General features: G+C 36.6%; 1 protein-coding gene across 4 annotated transcripts in view; it reads left to right on the top strand.

The window, feature by feature from the left end:
* LOC120413439 (large proline-rich protein BAG6) overlaps positions 1 to 2,344 on the top strand; it is a 30,276-nt gene extending 27,932 nt beyond the window's left edge. For all 4 annotated transcript variants that reach the window (XM_039574255.2, XM_052709501.1, XM_039574254.2 and 1 more), the window contains 2 exons: positions 842 to 1,270; positions 1,345 to 2,344. In XM_039574255.2, the coding sequence (XP_039430189.1) occupies positions 842 to 1,270; positions 1,345 to 1,722 (807 nt within the window). In that variant the 3' untranslated portion in view covers positions 1,723 to 2,344. The remainder of the gene's footprint in view (positions 1 to 841; positions 1,271 to 1,344) is intronic.
* The last annotated feature ends 19,128 nt before the right edge of the window (positions 2,345 to 21,472 follow it).

Here is a 21,472-nt window from a genome sequence, read left to right as displayed (position 1 = left end):
ATTTAAAATCAAAGATATCTGGAGTTTTTTTTTGAAAAGGTCCAATAAACCAAATTTCCAGTTTTTGCATTTTGGGTGTTTTTGAAACCGCCTTGAGTCAGGGGTGTTATAAAACACTCAAAAAGCAAAAACTGAAGATTTGGTTGATTGGACCTTTTCAAAAAACACTCCAGATATTTAAATTTTAATGTTTTAAAATTTGAGTTTTTTTTTTTAATATTAGAATGTCTGATTTTCGTTTTTCTATTTTCGGAAATTTTAAATTATTGATTTCTTAAGTATTTAAAATCAGTTTTTGGATTTATTTTATTTTAGATTTTAGATTTTTTTAAATATTTTTAATATTTCATTTTTTCCCCAAAGAAACATGAGCTCGCGCTTCGTTAAACGCGCTCAAACTCTCTACTGTTTATGGGGGATCAGAAAATGACTGCTAAACTTTTCTTGACATCGTTCCTTCCGATCTTCGTACTTTGCTTAAAACATATCACCGTTGCATTTCTACGCATAATTGTTCCACCAAGTATTTTTCATCACGGAATCAACAGTTTTTCGAATCATTTTGTCATGTTTACCAGGTGTTTAGCAAGAGAATTACACATAAGGGTGATCAAATGTTACCCAGGATGATTAGAGACAATTGGGGCGAATAGGGACCCCCGGGACAGCTATGCGAAGAAACACAGAAATCGGTTGAAAAATTTCAAACGCGTATTTCTCAGTTGCACTTTTTTGAACATGGGACAATTATGCGTAGAACGGCAGTGCAATAACGATGGAAATATCGTTTTTGAACCACAATAATACAACCTTGGATCAACTGTCTCTCTCTCTTCGACAGCCCATGGAGGTGGACGACACGGAATCCTCGACTACGCCGGAGCTCGTGTCGGACATTGCGGAAATTTCCATCTCCATCGAACCGCCAAACATCGTCAACCTGGACCAGTGCGCCGCGATCGTCATTTCGGCTGGCCCCGTCACGTCCGGATCGACACCCTCGACGGTGCGGGTAGTGGCGGCCGCTCCATCCGCTGCTCCGACGACCGCTCCACCTGGTTCCGCTCCTCCGGCATCACGCACCACCACCAACAGTGACGACGTAACGATGACCGTTCCGTTGGCGGTTGTTGACCCCCAGGTTCCACCGCCACTGGCCGACGAAGAGGACCTGCCCTCGGTGGCGGTCGGTTCCGAACAGTGGCACGCCCATTTGCCGCAGAACTGGCTTCCGGTCATCACCCGGGACATTGCCCGCCAAAGACGACAGGTAGGCGGAATGGTAGAATGATCGCTTTCGGAGCTTTGTGTTGCAGCGCTTCTTTCTTTTTTTTCCTTCACCAGAACCCCCAGGGACCCTTCACGGACGCGTACATCTCCGGGATGTCGTCCAAGCGCCGCAAGCTGATAGCCGAAACGAAACCCCCGTCGGACGTTCCCTCGCTGATTGCGGACAACGTTCGGGAAGCGTTTCACGGCGCCGGCATCAATCCGGCCTCGGTGGTACCGGCATCTGCTGTGGCCGCCGCCGCCGGTGGAAGCGGAGTCGCCGGAGGTTTCCCAAGTAGCCTCAGTGAGTTTTCCAGCACGATAGCGGACGACGCGGCCCTTCACAGCTCGTACTGCGAGGCGATGCGGGCCAGCGTGCGCGAACGGTTAGCCAAAGATCCCAACTACGACGCGAAACGGTTTCCCAACTGTTCCAAGTACTTTGAAAAGTAGTGCGGCGGAGAAAATTGGCAGGTTAGAGTGATAAGAGCTTTGGAGTGTGGTTAAAATTTTGTACGCCCAGCTGTACAAACCGTGAACAAATAAATTTGTTTTTAAAACAGCGTAAAGGGTGTATGCATTGCAAATTATTGTCTCCACCATTGTTGGCTATTAGTCGAAAAAACACACACGCGTCATGAGACTATAGCGCTTAGAAGCTAGGATTTTTTGTTTGTATAATCAACACTACACACACAGAGATAAATAATGGAAATCACAACATATGAAACCACACGACTAATCTTCCTAGTCCTCTTACTCTCGTTGATGAACAATCACAATTGGCATTGCAGGAAGAAACAATATGGGAAAATTAAACAACTCTGAAATGCTACCGAATCGGCATTTTCCCAATTTACTTGGTTTTTGTTCTGTCGTTATTGTGCAGTTTAGTTTTTTTTTTCTAATTGGCACCAGTTTTAGCTTCAACTGATCATTGTTTTAATTTCCCGTAAAATTTAAAATACATGATAAATTGGTAGACACAATAAACAGAACAAACGGTTTATGTAATAAAAAACTAGTGTTATTAATACAAGATAATAATAAAAAGCCTATGTTCTTTTGCAAAATACTTTGCTCCGTGCAAAAATCGGTTTCCATTAACACGAAAGAAAGTCCATTTTCAGCCACAAATATTGCACTCATTCCGCGCGCCCTCAAGATTCAAGCAGCTCGCGCTTAACATTCTCGCGACGAGCCAGATCTGGAATTTCCTATCGATCCGTTGATTGATCCGTTCCGAAAAAATGTGGTGACGTCGTCGTCGGCAGCTCTGATAATAACGTGGTGGTGAAATTCGCGCGCGAAAGCAAATCATGTGATTTGAGTCCACTTGAGGCGGAGAGTTGTTTTCAACCCGAGCCGCCGCGCGCGCGCTCAACCGATGACGAAGGGACCGTTGGAATTTGGAAAATGCGGTGGAAATTTGATTTTCGAGCGAGGGATCAAGTGCAACGTAATTTGTTGAATTACGACTGTTGACCGCAGGGAGATAACTTATTGCTCGTACATTTTTTTTTCTTTAATTGTTAAAAAACCAATTCTTTCCCCATTCTGCAAATTAACATACCAACAAAAAGAAACAGTATCAACCATCAAGAGACACATGTTATTTTGTTGTTGTTTTTTCGCGGTGCATTCTCCTCGGTGACTGTTGTACGCCACCCTAATTTATTGCACCGTTGCACGCATGTGTGTTTCGCACGCAACTTTTGCTCAACTCCGGTAGCAAGATCCTGTTGTTTTCGAGCGTCCCGCAGAGTCGAGGCGCCATGGCGGATGTGTCGGGCGGTTTCTGCTGCCTGCCACCGGTGGGTGACCTGGTGTCAAATTTCGGTTGTTTATAAGTCAACACCAGGGGTTCCCAGCCGGGACATTGTGCTTTTCGTGAATTTGTAGCATTTGATAAGTATAAATGCAGAACTGAAACAGCTATTAAAATGAACAGAACAACAAAAACATTTAAAACCCAAGGTTGTAAAACAATCTTTTCTATAAGTAGCGATCAATGCTTGAAAAGGGATCTATCACTGATCGGGACTGCTCGATATTCGATAAAACTTTCTGTCAGTGATCATTTCCCAGAACGATATTTGATCGCTGACACACAACGCCTACCATGATCGTCATTGCTTGGCGACGGTCGATGAACGTAAACACGGAGACGAAACGAACGGAAAATGAGCACCACTCAAGCAGCCGCACGAACGAGACAACGTGCTCTTTTTCTCTTTCTCTCGTTTTTGTCTCTCTCTTCCTAGTGTATGCTGCGTGGTGACAGAATTTGTATCCGGTCAATCTGTTGCTGGTTTTTTTATGTAAAATAAAAAAAAAGAAAAAAAGAATTTTTTTTTGGTCGTACTTTTTCATAACCCTTTGTACAAAACAATGAAATCTGAAGTTTTTTAAACAATTTTGACTTTTTTTTTTCATCAGTAATTTGTTTTTCAGCAGAAAAATAGCCAATTGAAAAAAAGGTCAAAGAAAACGTATCAAAAGCAACTATAAACATCAAAATTATAAAAAAAGTAATTTTGATGCACATTTTTCCACATAAATTACATAAATAGTTGACCGAAACAAAACAATAGATTTGTTTACAGCTGCTGATAAAACTACGCATGTTTATTTTCAAAAAAAATTTTTTATTGATTTATTATTATAAAATATCATTTCAAGTTTTGATTATGATGCTTCAGTTAAGAACAATCAACTACAGTTTTTTATTAATTATAAATTCTTACGGTTTCAGCATTTTTGATACTTTGAACATGAAAACAGCTATATTTATACTCATAATTCTGTAATTCTGTAATTCTGTAATTTCGGAATACATTCGTCCGGCTTCAGCTGAAGATTCATGCTGTCCCATGTTGCATGTTCGAGTGTAGACCTACGGAAAACCTTGCCGCGAGGAGAGGTGAGTGAACCTGTACACGAGCCACCTACGACATAATTCCTCGGGCGGCCCAGGTCAACTCGAAGTTACCCCAGGCACCCCCAGTGCAGGACACATTGGGGGTAGAAAGCGGATAGAATTTCAAGTGAATACAATAATTATGACAATATAGTTTCATATAATCCTTATTCCTTGATCTTACCTTTTGACACTATCAAACCTAGCAATATTACTTTTGCATCTTACCATTCCCTTTTGATAGTGTCAACTTCAAACCTTCATCCATTGTGCAATTAACACATAATTTCCGCTATAATCTTCATGCGGAATCGTCGTCTACTTTCTTCGCTTTATTATCACTGAACCACGGCGCGATATCGTTCTCACATTTTTTTGAGCTTCAACGACCGATTGTTATTCACGCACTTATAAAAATACTTGTTCTGTTTTGCGGCTTTGTCTACTTTAATTTTGGACATGATTATCTTTTCACTGTGAAATACACACTGTTGGCTGATACAATGACTTTTTCGGTCATCGTATGCTCGCAAGGTACATGAAAGAGAAAAAGAGAAAAAATGGGATAAGTACAATGTAAAATAAAATCGAACATTGAATAACAGACTAACACAGAAAGAAAGAATAAAGAAACCTTATTTTGCAACTAGACAGAACTACCAACTTGTAACGAGAAGTTTACAAGAAAACAACTGAAGTTGTGAAATATGGGACAGGACAAACAAACTAGAATAGTTAATATATATAATAACAGATTGAACGTACCTTTAATCATATTAATAACAGTTATGCCCAAATTTCTTACCCATTTTTTTCAGCAGTTACATTTCTACAATAATGTATTGCGATTCCAAGATTGAAGAATAGAGTAGTTAAAGTTTGTGAGGTAAGGGACAAGTTATAGCAATAGCAAAATAAATAGATGGATAGATTTTACTAAATTTTATCTTAAAATAATAGGAAAAATCTAGCTTGTTTTGAAAATAGCCAATGCACCAATTGCAAACATACAGCATTTCACGTTCACACCATATGGAGTAAGTGTGATAAACTATATGTCCACATTCGGCACATCACCTTTTTCAAAATACAGGAAATGATAGAAGGAAGACCCCATTTTGTATAGTGGAAGATTTCTGCAACACCTTGGATTCGGACCAGACATTTTGTCTGAAATAAGAGAGAAAGACAAATATTAAATTGTGGTATTATCACTAAATCTTATCATCCTTTCACCCTCCAAGACATGGTCTATCCTTCGTGCCTTCGTGTCTTGGGTGATGGCGAATTCTACCTTCTTCAATGATCTTCGGACCACCTCCAACTAGAATTCACAACAGGACCTCCCTCGGCTCCAGTTTACAACATGACAGCGACGAGAACACAGCCGAATGGGAGTTGACAGTATCAAATGCATGCTATACCCTTTGCTTTGCTGGATACTTACTAATAGCAAAGGGCGAGAGTCCTGCGACTCTCAGCAATCATGAATACTGCCCATTTGCCACAAAAAAAAAACAGCTATATTTATACTCATAATTGAAAAAATATGCAATAAGGTTGATAACAACAAGCATTTATTGCATGTTTAAGAGAAACTTTTGCTTAAATACACAGTTTTCTTCATTTTTGAAGGTTAAATTAACAGGGGTCCACTTTTGGAAAAGTTAGGATTTTCAATTTCCTATATTGGACCCCCCTAATTTTTGCTTGAAAATGAGCAGTTCTTCGCTTTATTTAAGTATAGTTAATTAAACTTACATTATTTCGACTTACTGAAGGTAAATAACCAGTCAAAAAATGATTGGATAGTTAATTCAATCATAAAATTGAAATGCTGTTTGTTGTGAAAATGCTAGTGGCCATGGCTGATTTCAGAAGTCGAACTTAAAACACTTATTTTGGCAAAAAGGACAATTCAATGTCAGTCAACATTGTTTTAAATGATGCTAGATATGCCAAATAAAAGATTTGCAGACAAAAACACGCTTGAATTTGGGATTTTATTGAATTTTTCATCAAAAACCCTTCAGAGGGTCCACTACACTCAACCCCCGGTGGTTGGTCACTTTTTCATTTGACACTTTTTTAGTTTGTTGGTTGGTCAATGTCAAACTAAAAAGTGACAAACTGTCACTTTTTACACGGCGCTCACGCACACTATCTAAACAAACGTTTGGTAGTGTGTGTGAACTCCGTGTAAAAGGGATGTCAAACTAAAAAGTGACCCCGTTCGTTTGACAACAGTTGGTGTCAAACCATCGGGGTTTGAGTGTATAGGAAAAGGGTCCACTAATGGATGATTTGAGGTCAAATTTGTAATTTAGAGTCTCTTGAGGCACATTCATAAGAAATTTGATGGATATAAACATGAACCCATCGATTTCTATCGACTTTTCTGAAGAAAAATCCTATAAAATCGAAAAAAAATCTTCAAAAAAAAAAGTTGCTCTAGACCCCCCGACGAAATATTTCGCCGGACCCCGCAAAATGTCGGGAAAGAGCCCTTCTTTCATGGTGCCAAATATCAGACTTACCGATTTTTTTTTTTCTTAATGTTCTCGGAAAAATACACCGTGTTTAGTATTTCCGAAAAAAAAACTCTAAAAATGTGAACATGCATAAAAAATTTTGCTTCGTTTGGTACCCATATATTAGCATTGCAAATTTCGAAAATTTGAGTTTTTTTTCGAAAAATACGGTATTTTGTGAAATTTTAGTATTTTCCAAAACAAACTCTAATAAAGTAAAAAGGCATACAAAATTTCGCTTCGTTTGATACTTTTTACAAAAATGACTATTTTTGAGGCACTTTGGCCACCAATGCGTTTACCAAAAACATAACTGGCGTGTAGGCCAGATCCTTGCGCATCTTTTGGTATATATAACATTGAAGTTTGGAGCACTCCGGAGGTATTTTTACGGGTTAAATCCCATTTAAAATTAAAGGGCGGAGCGCCAGCTCCTGTTACGTCCAATCAAGCTTATATTTGGGATTTGGGCTCAGTATGCCCACCGAACAAACCCCTGAATGCCGGCCAAAAAGTCATTTTTGTTACATCATAGTGAACATGCATAGAAAAATCCGCTTCGTTTGATACCCATATTGCAAATTTAAAAAATTTGAGTATTTTCGAAAAATACAAAAAAAAATCAAATAATGCGAAAATGCATAACAAAATTAGCTTCGTTGATACGCATATTGCAAATTTTGAAAATTTTAGTACTTTCGAGAAAATACGGTATTTTGTGAAAATTTTAGTATTTTACAAAATAAAATCTAATAAAGTAAAAAAGCTTACCAAATTTCGCTGCAAATTATGAATATTTGCGTAAATTCGAAAAAATACGGTCTTTTGTGAACAATTTTGAGTATTTATAATTTGAAACTTACTACAATGTAATACTACATTTACTAAAATAATTTAACAAGATTTAGTTGAACTAAGTCGATTTTAGAAAGATTTAAAAAATGAGTTTTCGTCCATTATCGGTGATAAGATTATCGCCGCTAGAATTATCGCTTAACTCTGGCCGTAGAGGTCGGATCGATCTCATATTTTGACCAACGTTAGAACACATTACTTGAAAGTTAATGTTATAAAAATATCATTATAAAATGCTGATAAAAGCTAAAATACTATTCATGTCAACAACTTTGGATACATTATTATTTGTTGCTTTCTTTTTAACGGAACATTTTTAAAAAATATATTTATTTTTTTAAGGAATAACCCTTTATAGCTGAGTAGTTAAAAATTAGTCCTATTTATTTTTGCAAAGAACCTCTGTCCTCCTACTTGGGACATTATCCACTGGATACCTTCGTGTGATTTATATGATTACGAAAATTCTTCGCCTGGCGCCAATACCCCACGTGGATGATTCAGCAATTAAGTATTTGGAGATATAAAAAAAACACCTTGACACTCGTTGGAGACATTTTTCCGCTTTACGAGCTGTTTATTAATAACGCATGTTTATTTTTCTCCTTTCATAACGCATTAAAAATAAAATCATCGTACAAAAATACAAATCCTTTCGGATCCGCGCACACACATCGGCTAAATTTAAACTGGAGCGCGATCTTTCGTTTTTTTTTGTTTGTCGCCAGCACCCCAAATGCGGAGGAGTTGAAATTAACGCGCGCGAACAAAAATTCAAAATATGCAAACAATTCCATAAATTAGCTTGGTTCGTGGCGTGGCGCCACGCCTTGGCTGGTAAACGGCGGTGACCTCCGGAACCCACCAGGATACATTCGGGAGGAGCATGCACCACTCTGGACAGGACACCCGGCCAAAAAAAAAAAAGCAAAAACTGTCTCATCGCGAGACATTCTTGCCCGAGAACGACAATAAATAAGCAATTTATTCCGAATTTTTCCCACTTGGACAACTTATTTGGACAGTTTTATTGGTTTGTTTCCACCCGGTTTTGGTCTGTTTGTGTGCCCCGTCGTGCGACGACCGCAGGAGAGCGCCGCGCAGATTCGGGATCAGATAATCATCTGTGGACAAATTTGGTTATCTGATGCTTGCTTGGGGCCTGGCCTGTCCTGACGGTCGTTCGTTTTGCTGGACCAGAAGCAGCCGGAGATAAATGGTTTAACGCGAAAGAAAGTTGAGCAGCAGCACTATGGAATCGTATCGATGACAATCGCGGAATTTGATTAATTAGTTTGGGCGAAGTAAGGTTATCGATCCAGGATCTCTGGGATGTGGCGTATAATTGAAATGTGCACAGTAAAAAATACATAAAAATGATTAAAATAACACTTTTAGTAAAATATCTTGAAATAATGTTAAAGACTCACTAGAGAATTTTCGAAAATCGCAGGTTTAGATCCAGGACAAAAACGTTTGAATGTTTTAACATATGTCCAATTTTTTTATCAATCGAATCAAAAACACAAATGAACAGCTCAAACTGAAAAAGGAATTGATTTTGCCATGTTTCAGAAAAAAAAACTCGTTATCCAGTAATTTAATTTGAGAAGAGCATAAACCGAAAAAAAAGTTCTGTAATCGGGCTTAAGAGCGAGTTTTTCACCAATGTGTAACAGGTCGTATCGAGGTGCTCCGATTTGGATAAAACTTTCAGCGTTTGTTTATCTATACATGAGATGAACTCATGCCAAATATGAGCCCTCTACGACAAAGGGAAGTGGGGTAAAACGGGCTTCGAAGTTTGAGGTCGAAAAAACACAAAAAATCTTAAAATTGCTCGCATTTCCGTAAAACTTCATCAATTCCAACTCTCTTAGATGCATTCGAAAGGTCTTTTGAAGCACTTCAAAATGTGCTATAGACATCCAGGATCAGTTCGAATATTTCTCTTAGCTTTTGCAAATTACTGTCAAAAATGGGTTTTTTTAAAACCTTAATATCTTTTTCCAACAGCCTCCAACACCCATACTCCCATAGGTCAAAAGATAGGTAATTACATGGACTATAAGCCTATGGTGTTAACTTTTTGGCCAATCGCAGTTTTTCTCATAGTTTTTCGATTTTTCTAGAACAAACATTTTACAACGTTAGTTTTTACCCTGTAGGCCGCCATATCGGCACTTTTTGGTCTCAATTTTGTCATATTCGGAATCCTCGGACAATTTCACGTAAGTTAGCAGTATTGGAGTTTTAAATTTGATTGGAAAAAATTGCCATTTAGAATGAATTAAAATATTTTTTAACAATTTGTTGGATTAGAGGTAAAACAGGTTTTCGCCTACTTGATACAGCATTTAACGTATTGATCACAGGGTAAATAAGATCTATTTCTTTTTTCAAAAATGTTTTATTTAATTATTTTTTAAATCTAAATTACAACTCCAATACATCTAACTTACGTGAAATTGTCCGAGGATTCCAAATATGACAAAATTGAGACCAAAAAGTGCCGTCTTCTTGGCCTGCAGGGCAAACACTAACGTTGTAAAATGTTTGTTCTAGAAAAATCGAAAAACTATGAGAAAAACTGCGATTGGCCAAAAAGTTAACACCGTAGGCTTATAGTCCATGTAATTACCTATCATTTGATCTATGGGAGTATGGGTGTTGGAGGCTGTTGCAAAAAGATATTAAGGTTTAAAAAAAATCAATTTTTAACAGTAATTCGCAAAAGCTAAGAGAAAAATTCGAACCAATCCTGGATGTCTATAGCACATTTTAAAGTGCTTCAAAAGACCTTTCGAATGCATCTAAGAGAGTTGGAATTGATGAAGTTTTACGGAAATGCGAGCAATTTTAAGATTTTTTGTGTTTTTTTGACCTCAAACTTCGAAGTCCGTTTTACCCCACTTCGCTTTGTCGTAGAGGGCTCATATTTGGCATGAGTTCATCTCATGTATAGACAAACAAACGCTGAAAGTTTCATCCAAATCGGAGCACCTCGATACGACCTCTAGAACAAACCGAGCAATATTTACAAATATTGCCTCTTAACATTTTTCTGGGGTTTCCTTGGCCAAAATAATTAGACCCGTATTAATTTTGTTTGGCCGTTAGGGTGACCTACATCGTGCTAGGGTGTTCTCAAAAACAAGTATTTTTGGTAAATTTTGGAAAAAAAAAACACTTTTTTCAAAAAATCATAACTCCGGACGCAAAAATAGGTGTTTATTTGCCTTTTAAGAAAAAAATTGAAAACCATTTGAAAACGTCTGGAAATAATTGTTACTGATTCCTCAGAAAATTGCACATAATATAAAAAAATCGATCCGTCCGTTCTATATATATATATATATATATATATATATATATATATATATATATATACAGCAATTCCCCACGAAAACAGCATGGAAAAAAACAAAAGTGCTCGGATCGGGCTCAAAATTTTTCTGAGGGTTCCCTGGCCGAAATAATTCGACCCGTATTTTTTTGTTTGGCCATTAGGGTGACCTACGCCGTGTTAGGGTGGTCTAAAAAATGGCCATTTTCGTCGATTTTCGCAAAAACCACTTTTTTCGAAAAATCATTACTCCTCGTCATTTCAACCGATTTCAATTGTCTTATACGCAAATGAAAGGTGATAAGTTGGCCTTTCAAAGAAAAATATCAAAAAGTTTCAAAAATCTTGCCTAACATATGAAAAAGGCGTATGAAACATTAAAATGCCGTTTTGACGGTGTCTGGACCAAAGAGCCTATGTCTGGAAATATTTTTATCGGATTCCCCGGACATTTTTACATAAAATACTAAAAAATAGGAGGAGTTCATTAACAGGATTCCGAGATATGATTTTTTGAAAATAAAATCCGTGTTTTTCGACGCGCCGCGCGCAAAAACCGGAAAATGACGAAATCGGCAAAAAATCAACTTTTTTCACTAAAACTGCGATAACTTTAAAATTTCAGCGATGACCTATACATGTCTGGGTACCAAAAGTTGCGTCTTTTAAATACAAAAATTTTGGTACCATAACATCTATAGGTCATCGCTGAAATTTTAAAGTTATCGCCGTTTTAGTGAAAAAAGTTGATTTTTTGCCAATTTCGTCATTCTCCGGTTTTTGCGCGCGGCGCGTCAAAAAACACGGATTTTATTTTCAAAAACTCATATCTCGAAATCCTGTTAATGAACTCCTCCCATTTTTTGGTATGTTATGTAAAAATGTCCGGGGAATCCGATAAAAATATTTCCAGACATAGGCTCTTTGGTCCAGACACCGTCAAAACGGCATTTTAAAGTTTCATTCGACCTTTTCATATGTTAGGCTACATTTTTGAAACTTCTTACTATTTTTCTTTGAAAGGCCAACTTATCACCTTTCATTTGCGTATAAGACAATTGAAATCGGTTAAAATGGCGAGGAGTTATGATTTTTCAAAAAAGTGGTTTTTGCGAAAATCGACGAAAATCGCCATTTTTCAGACCACCCTAATACTCCGTAGGTCACCCTAATGGCCAAACAAAAAAATACGGGTCTAATTATTTCGGCCAGGGAACCCCCAGAAAAATTTTGAGCCCGATCCGAGCACTTTTGTTTTTTTCCATGCTGTTTTCGTGGGGAATTGCTGTATATATATATATGATTTTTTCGACGCGCGCAAAAACGACAAAATAACGAGAACGAAAAAAAATGCTTTTTGTCACTACAACTGCGATAAATTAAAAAAAACTGTTTTTTATTTATTTAAAAAAATATAAATCTCTGGAACGTACCTCAGCTATTTCTTGAAAGGCAAACTAATCACCTTTTGTTTGCGTCCAAGTCACCAAAAATCGGTTGCCATGGCACGGAGTTATGAAAACATTTGAAGTAAAAACAATCTCAAAATGCTTTATATATTTTATTTATATACCCTAACCGAAAATTGGCTTAATATATATGAGTTTACAAAAATAAATATTTAAGTTATGTCTTCTTCTGATCTGTGGCCGAAAAGTTCAAAATTTGGTAATAAAGTCCAGTTTCACTTCGGACAATCGAATCACGAAAAAACATTTTATCGATTTCCTATTTTTGGTTGTTGTGCTGTAACCCCCATATATGTAAATCGGAAATAATGTCAGAGGTTGGTATTAGCACACACTTAAACTTGTTTTAAATCTGTTTTCAGGTTATTACAGTATACATTTTAATCAATTAACAAAACAAATTTGGAGACATTTGGTTGCATTATTGCCGAAATATAGCGTTAGCAGTTAGCAGGTTCAAAAACGGGTTTCTCGTCACTGCCTTGACCAAATCGGCTCAAAATTTTGGTGAAGACTCGTTAAACCGGTTCCGCGTGCTTGACGAAGGTCGATTTTCAAAAAAAAATCAAATCAAGCTTTGCCTTGGCGTTCTCGATTGCGAGATTCCTACTCGAAACTAGGTGTCCGAAGGCTTGATTGTAGAGGCAATTGCAAACCTCTTTTTACACCTTAGCTTCCATCCACCCCGGGATTCAAACTGACGACCTTTGGATTGTGAGTCCAACTGCCTACCAGCGACTCCACCAAGGCAGGACCCAGGGAGACGATTCCTACACCTGGACTGAGCTATCGACCTAACATCTAGGTTAGTCCGGGACCAACATTTACTTCCCGTCCGACGGAAGGCGTGATCAGACAAATTTCGTCTCAAAATTTGCCACCGGGACCTTCTGGGATCGAACCCAAGCCGACTGGGTGAGAGGCAACCACGCTTACCCCTACACCACGGTTCAAATAGTTTATTTAAAAAAAGATAAAAATATTTTTTTGATTTCATATAAAAAATCAGTTTTTGATTTTTGTATTTTTTTAAAGAGTCTTCACCTCAAAATTCAGCCAATCTGGTCCATCCAATTTTGAGATATCGTGGCACCCGTAAATCAACTCGGTGTTTAGAGAAAAACGTTCAGAAATTATGACAGATAGTTAGCGCATGGCAAAATATTTAGCTTAAATCGTCTGTAACTTACTTTAATCATGAAATATCTTCATGAAACTTTCTGTGGTGGTTTAAAATCATGTTAATGGTGGATTTAATAAATTTTTTGCAATTCCGTCGTGAAACTACTTACTTTTCCTGTCATTCTTGAACGACGAAATAGCCTACTTTTCTGTACCAAAAATAGCAAAATCGAATAGCTACACTTTTCAAAATAAATGCTGAAAAGTTCTACTTTTCAGCACTGAAATGGGTGCTGAAAAGTGGAACTTTTCAGCACTTGTTTCGAAAAGTAACACTTTTCAATTTTTTTTTTATTTAAACGATTTATTGACAAAATATATGAAAATTAGGCTTAAAATTTCACTCAATGGGTGATTTTCGAAATTGCAAAAAATGTTGTATGGAACTCGTTGCAAAACTTGATTTTTTCTGCACTCTTCGTATTTATCCAACTCGGTGAACCTCGTTGGATAAATGTACGACTCGTGCTGAAAAAATCCTCTTTTTGCAACTTGTTGCATAAACTACTATTCTGCAACTACTCTAAAGTGATTAAGAAATTTAAAATCCAAAATAACAGTCTAAATGGCGGTGATGTCATATTGAAAAAATGCATTTTGTCATTTAATAAGCATTATTGCTATTCAAAATTGACTAAAATTAATTGGTAGCAGAACTCAAATTTTATGTTAAAAGTAATGGCCAGGGGCGCCGACTCTGGGGGGGCACGGTACTTTTTGCCCCCCTTAAAATTGGGCAGGGGGGGCAGCCCATACATTGTGCCCCCCAGAAATTTTGGAAGAAAAATATTCTTATTTTTAATATTACAAAAAAAATCACAGAAATAATTGAAAATAATATTTAAAACTGAATTGGAATTGGATAGAATTCTTGTAAGCGAATCTGTAAAATAGTTCAAAAACATTTGTTGTTTTCTAAATCGACAACGTTTCATCTATACTACTGCGCTCTCTTATGCTAACTAGGTAGGAAAACCAGCAAGCTTAGTATACAAGAGCAAACTTACGCAAACTCTTGCCAAAACAATCATCAAGTTTTCAGACGCAACATTCTACGATTTGCCATTGTAGATGAGGATTTAGCGAAAATGAACTGAAACACTTTTCAAAACGGTCATTTTTTGACATCTTTACGTTAAAAAAATAATGATAAATTTGATATTTTTTTGGAGTAATTTTAGGTAATTTTTTTCTTGATTTCATTTTAAAAAATTGCAAATTTTTGGTCGTATCAAATTGTCATAATGCTTTTTTTGATTTTATTGAAAACTGTTTGTGTATCTTTTTGGTTATTCTTTTATTCTTAAATTCTTAAATTCTTAAATTCTTAAATTCTTAAATTCTTAAATTCTTAAATTCTTAAATTCTTAAATTCTTAAATTCTTAAATTCTTAAATTCTTAAATTCTTAAATTCTTAACAAAATAATTGATGTTAAATTTTCGATTTTTTTAAACATTGATTTTTTTGTAATTTCCAAATTTCAGATTTTTTAAATTTCTGAATTTCTACTTTTGATTTCAAAAATTTTTTAAGCCATGAGTTTTCTTTAACCCTAGAGTTTTTTGAACTTTTTTTTAAATTTTGGAATGTTTATTTTTTCTGTTATTTTTTTTCTTAATTGCAGACTTGAAAAAATGTTGTTTTTTTAATGTGTATTTTCCAATTTCTAAAGTTCTAAATTTTTGCTTTTTACTTTTGTTTTCATTTTTAGAATATTTGTGTTGTTGAATTTTAAATTCCTGATCATTTTTATTATTGACTGTTACTTCTGGAAAATAAGTGAGAATATGCCAATTAGAAGGAATTCGCCTTCCAAACATATAAAAAAATCCCCCAATAAACATTCTCAATCACGTTTTAATAAATTATCTTTAAAAAAAAATGGATTCCGGATGAAACAAACTCGTATCACATCGTAATATTCAAATTGGTAAAATTTGTGATATACAATAAACTTAAACATCAAATCACCACTCTCACCTAACGATTTCGGAAAACAACCGTGCCCCCCCAACATTTTGGACTAGTCGGCGCCTCTGGTAATGGCCTTAAAATTTAAAGCTAAAATAGTTTTGAAATTAGGTCAATATTTTCAAATAAATCAGAATCAATTAAAAAATCTATTCATTTCTTTTTTTTTGTCTCCAAACCTAAAAACATAAATTTACGTTAATAAAAGCATATATACAACTGAAGTAGACCACGATTTGCTTGAAAAATAAGACACATCAGAATAAAATGTAGGATGTTTCTTAAATATTTTCCAGTTATTTTCTAAAACACTTCTTCAAAATCTTGCACTGTTTGAGTTTTTCTAACAGTATATTGTTTCGTGTCACGGTCAGATCATGTCCAATAATGTCATAAATTCTAATCATCTTGATTAGTACTACAGGAAAATCCCCTCACAACGGCCAACCAGTCATGGCAAAGTCCCGCCAGCTTGTCAAACTGATGGATTGAACTTACGAGCGGCAAGATAGTACCGGTTTAAGCCGCTCGTACTGTTTCCATCGCAAAACCGGACGCATCCATATTCAGGCTTTTTCCAAATATGCGCATACCGTTGTCATCTAGCCGACCCGAGAATGACCCCGTCTCATTCTGCGCTTCAAACTGGAAGGGAAAAAAAATTCCTCAATGAGATGCACGAGAGAACCGCCTAATTTTCCAACCACCCTCCGTCGGCGATGGGCGATCGAACGGGGCAGTCGCCACCCACTTTGGGCTCTGAGCCAAGTCAAACCTACCCTGAAGCTGTTGCTGTTCGATTCACCCCCCACATTTTTTCACACATTCAAACATTTTCACTTCGCAGAGACTGAGAATCGTTAGTAAACTCTTGCCGCTTAGTATACTAGAGCTATAGTATAGATTCCAGTCCGCAGAGAGAGTGAAAGAGCGAAAGGCTCAAAGTGCCGGTCGTGATTCTCCCTCTCACGGAATTGCGGTAGTGATAGTGGAGCAGAGGTGTCGGTTGATTTAGGGAGTATACTATAAGTATCTAAGAAAAAATGAACCCCTAAACAAAATGTATTTAAATAAACTTCTTTGTTTTTATAATTCATATTGTAGGTTTTGTTACAGATTTTATTACTTGTGACGTATCGTCCTTCATCCGATCTCCAACAAGTTATGGATTTTTTTTAAAATATTTATGGTTTCATGCTTTTTGGGCCATGGCCCACAAATCCAAATTTACCAAACCAGCTTATAAGTTTCGGATGATTTCACACAAATTTTCTAGTTACTAACTATTTTTTAAACAAATTTAGGCCTGAACGAATTAAGTTGATTGACCAGTTTGACCTGTTTCATGTGATTTTTCAATTTTTATGTTTTTACTTAAACTATAAGTCCCTTGAGTCCCTTGAATAACAGCAGCTATTATACAAAAACTTTTTTTTTAATATCTTGCGCATGAAGTTTAAATGGGGACCTGAATTCAAAATGTTTGAAATCGAGTTATGGGTTTTTTTCAATATCTGTTCTTTCAGCTACAAGCTTAGGCCATCGCAAAAAAAAAAAAAAATCAAGGCTTTAAGTTTGATTTTGTTTTTGTGTTTCAGATACACTGATTTCCTCTCAAATATAAGAATTTTCAACATTCATTCATCCTCAAGTGTGCGCAAAAAAATGCAAAACTAAAATCAACTTTTTCTGATCAAGCTTAAATTTGGTGGGACCAAAGGTGGGACCTTGGGTGGGACTGTTTTTTTTATTATTATGGAGGTTTTACACGATTTGTGCATTCGCCTCTTAATTAAAAGAGAAAAATACATTTTTATTGCATGTACATCAACTCACACAACTTCATAAAATTGTCCGTTGTGGGACTGTTGATTCCATCAAAACAAGCAAGAATCTCGATTTTCGTCCAAACCGTTTTGGACACCAACCCAAAGTTTCAAATTTAGCTAAAACTATGGCAATTTTACCTTAACCATGGTCGCGCGTCGGTAAAACCAGGTAGGATTTTGCTCCTTCGCACGTTTGCTAGAGAATTTTTCGGGAATTATTATTCAAAATTAAATATTTCGTGAACTAACAATAAACATTGATCCCAATAATAAAACATTTGTAAAATTATCTCAGAAACACGATGGTGATGTCTAAACTTTACTTAAATTATGCTCTCAATGTGAAAATTAAACAACAAGTTTTAATTTACGCAACATGCTCTAGAAAAAAAAAATCAACTGATAAAATCTACTATTTTCTGAACTTTTCACAATTCGCAATTTTCAGTGTAAGAACGGGCCTTGACCGATCTTATGCACTAGGTTCCCGACGAACACGCACTGCCCTTACACCTACATCTCACCCTTGCTCTGAGTCAGTACGAGCAACACGCTAGAACACGCTTTGAGTGTTCGTGCCAGGCATGCACACCTTCTTTTCCGGTTACGCATTTTAACTCGGCCGGGAGTGGTACATTAAGTAGGGTTTGATGTAAGTATAAGCGCCTAACCATTTAAAGTGTGCCTAACAACATTCATTAAAGCAAAAACTGTTTTATTTTTAGTTTGAATTCAAAAACTAATTGTTATTTACTGTGTTTTGTTTTCTACTGAAAGCTTTCCTAGTGTTTAGTCGTGTTTATATGTTGCTATTTCTTTTGTCGCGGTGTTTTGTTACAATTTTTGGTCCTAAGCATTTTATAAAAGTTTTTCAAAAGTACAATAGTAATATTTGTGTTAATTCTTTGATCATTTCCATTTTTTTTCATTTGTTTGAAGAAAAGGGTGAAGATTGAAAACAATGGACAGTGAAAGAAATATACTATTTGAAGAATCAATAGTAAAAGAAAGATAGTAATTTATGAAGTAGATAAAGAAATTTACAATATTTAATAAATAGAGGTAACAAACAAGCTTAGATTGTATTAAGTGCAATTTATAGGGCAGATGAAAAAATATTCAAATAGATAAATAAAGATAAACAAAATTGACATCGCTGCCAAATTAAGGGAAAACAGACAGTTTGTTGCAGAAGCATCAATTGGTAAAATAGAATGGAAAAGCGTTGAGAAATAAGTGAATCAAATGAGAAAAATCGAAATCAAATAGAGGATAGTAAATAGAAGCCGCGTTAGAAAATCAGTGAAACAAAATAAACAGAAGATAGGTGGTAGCTGAAATGGAAAGAAGGGAAACCCCGTTGTGCGATGTTTCAGGTACATCCACAGCAGTTGACTCAACATACTGCAAATCAAAACAATACCGTCTACAATCACAAATTACTTCCCTTTCCCACATTGTCGCGCCCCTTTCTTTAAGCCGTCTCGACTTTGACCCGCGGTGGTCAAAGGTTTACGATCCGTTTCCACAGGCCACCAGCTAGGTCATCATGAAAACCAAGCCAACGTGGAGGTAAAAAAATAGGACACTTGCAAGGAACCAGAGCTATACTGTCTTGATCAAAAATGATCTAACAGGACTACGGACGTAGTCAGTGACGCTCCTTCCAGGATGTTCCTCGCCTAAGCGTCAACTGAAGAGGTATCATCAGCATCATTCGCCCTTGGCCTGCATCTACTATTTTCTGAACTTTTCAAAAAAAAAATATTTTCACAAATGGTCACTATTTTTAAAAATCGAATAACTGCAAATATTTCGCTAAAACCAGACTTTCGGTGGCTATTTCTTTATATTTATATATTAAACTTTGATTTTTTTCCATAAATCCTTTTCTTTCTCAAAAATTCATAACTCGGTTGCAAGTTTTTTGATCATTCTTCTCATAGCTCAAAAGTTGCGGGTTCTGGTCTCCTAAAACATATCAAAAAATCTCGAAAATAAAAAGACGGATTTTGGGAAATTGAGATTTTGTGAAAAAAAATTATTAAAAAATGGGCAAAAAAATTGTTTTTGTGTACATATTAGAGTGTAACAAAAATGACTTTTTGGCGGGCATTCAGGGGTTTGTTCAGGTGGGCATACTGAGCCTAAATCCTAAATATGAGCTTGATTGGACGTAACAGGAGCTGGCGCTCCGCCCTTCAATTTTAAATGGGATTTAACCCGTAAAAAATGATTTTTTCAAAAATGTCACTTTTTGAGGCATTTTGGCCACCAATGCGTTTACCAAAAACATCACTGGCGTGTAGGCCAGATCCTTGCGCATCGTTTGGTATATATAACATTGAAGTTTGGAGCATCCTGGAGCTCGGTACAGACCTTCAAAGTTTGGCATTTTTTCGAAAAATTGGCCCCGGCAAAAAAGATATGCGTCGCACCTCGCGACGCCCGAGACGCCATTTGATTTTGCTGGGACCGATTTTTCGAAAATATGCCAAACTTTGAAGGTCTGTACCGAGCTCCAGAATGCTCCAAACTTCAATGTTATATATACCAAAAGATGCGCAAGGATCTGGCCTACACGCCAGTGATGTTTTTGGTAAACGCATTGGTGGCCAAAATGCCTCAAAAAGTGACATTTTTGAAAAAAACTTTTTTTACGGGTTAAATCCCATTTAAAATTGAAGGGCGGAGCGCCAGCTCCTGTTACGTCCAATCAAGCTCATAATTGGGATTTAGGCTCAGTATGCCCACCGGAACAAACCCCTGAATGCCCGCCAAAAAGTCATTTTTGTTACATCCTAGTACATATTTTTATCTGGATATTTTTTTTCTTAATTGATCAGAAAATGTCTTCAAATGTTACAGATTCTCGAATATTTACATACCATTTTTGTATGGACAGTGTCAAAATTGTATGGAGACTTGTATGGGTTAATTAATGACACACAATGGCTTCTTTTGTCATAGGGAAGGTCCCCACAAAGTTTGAGCCAAACAAAAAAAAATACAAAGAAAAAAAACAAAAAAGGTCGAGATCGGCCGATTTTGAAGAGAATTGCTACCCATATTTCGACGCCAACATTTCAAAAAGCATCATGTACAAACCATGCGTTTTGAGAAAAACGCATTTGAATGTTGAGCATCCATTTTCAATTCCCATTTTAATATAAAAGTAAAATAAGATGTTCTAATGATAACAAACGATGAAAAACGTTGCTTTTATTGATACTTGATCATGCAAAATCAATAAAACATTATTTCCGTAATTTTATTTGAGAAAAACAAACATAACTTCTTTTGAAATCATCAACGTTTATATCACCCTGCTGGCACTGAGGGGGACGCTTTGTTATGATTCGGTTTTCTTCGCCGAATGTACATGGCGCTTTGTTCATGTTGCTTTTTTCCGTCACGAGGTTCATGTGGTCTTTTGTTTGACAGGTTGACAGGGCTATATAAACAGAGACTGCTGATGGCAGAGATTTTGTTTATGTAACTTTATTTAAAATCATGATTAAACAGACTTTACTGAAGTAACTTTTGCTCATTTTTGGTGGAGAGGTAGCTTATTAGGAGTACTTTCAGAATATGCAATAACCCAGAAAGTGTCAAAATGTACATGATGTCTTTTGAAATGTTACCGTCGATCTGGATCAAATTGTTGATGAAGGATGTCAGAAAACATCCCGTTGCTGAAAATACCAAAAGATAGAAGAATCTTCAAAAAACATGGATTCTCGCCACAAGGTTAAAAAAATAAGCATTTTTTTTAACTCGATGCGTCACTTTTAAGGTACAATCTAGGGTACAAATATCTCGATGATTTCTGAGACAGCGTTGAGATAACTGTGGCTATGGACGATATCGAAAATGATCCCCCTACAACCGATGCCACTGCCCACTGCGAGGACATGTGTGTGCCCCCTCAACATCGTCCACTGACCAATCCACATATTCACAGGGCCGTCCAGCAGCTACGGCGACCCGCTCTACAGCGCACAGCATCTTCGACGCGCGCGACGCCGCGACGCGAGATGAGACGGTTTTAAAAAGGAACATATTCAAATGTTCTGCTCTCAGTAGATTTTCGACCGC

Source organism: Culex pipiens, chromosome 3 (assembly GCF_016801865.2).
Source record: "Culex pipiens pallens isolate TS chromosome 3, TS_CPP_V2, whole genome shotgun sequence".
In the NCBI taxonomy this organism is placed as follows: Eukaryota; Metazoa; Arthropoda; class Insecta; order Diptera; family Culicidae; genus Culex; species Culex pipiens.
Note: the sequence above shows the minus strand (reverse complement) of the source record. Positions and strands in the feature narration are given on the sequence as shown.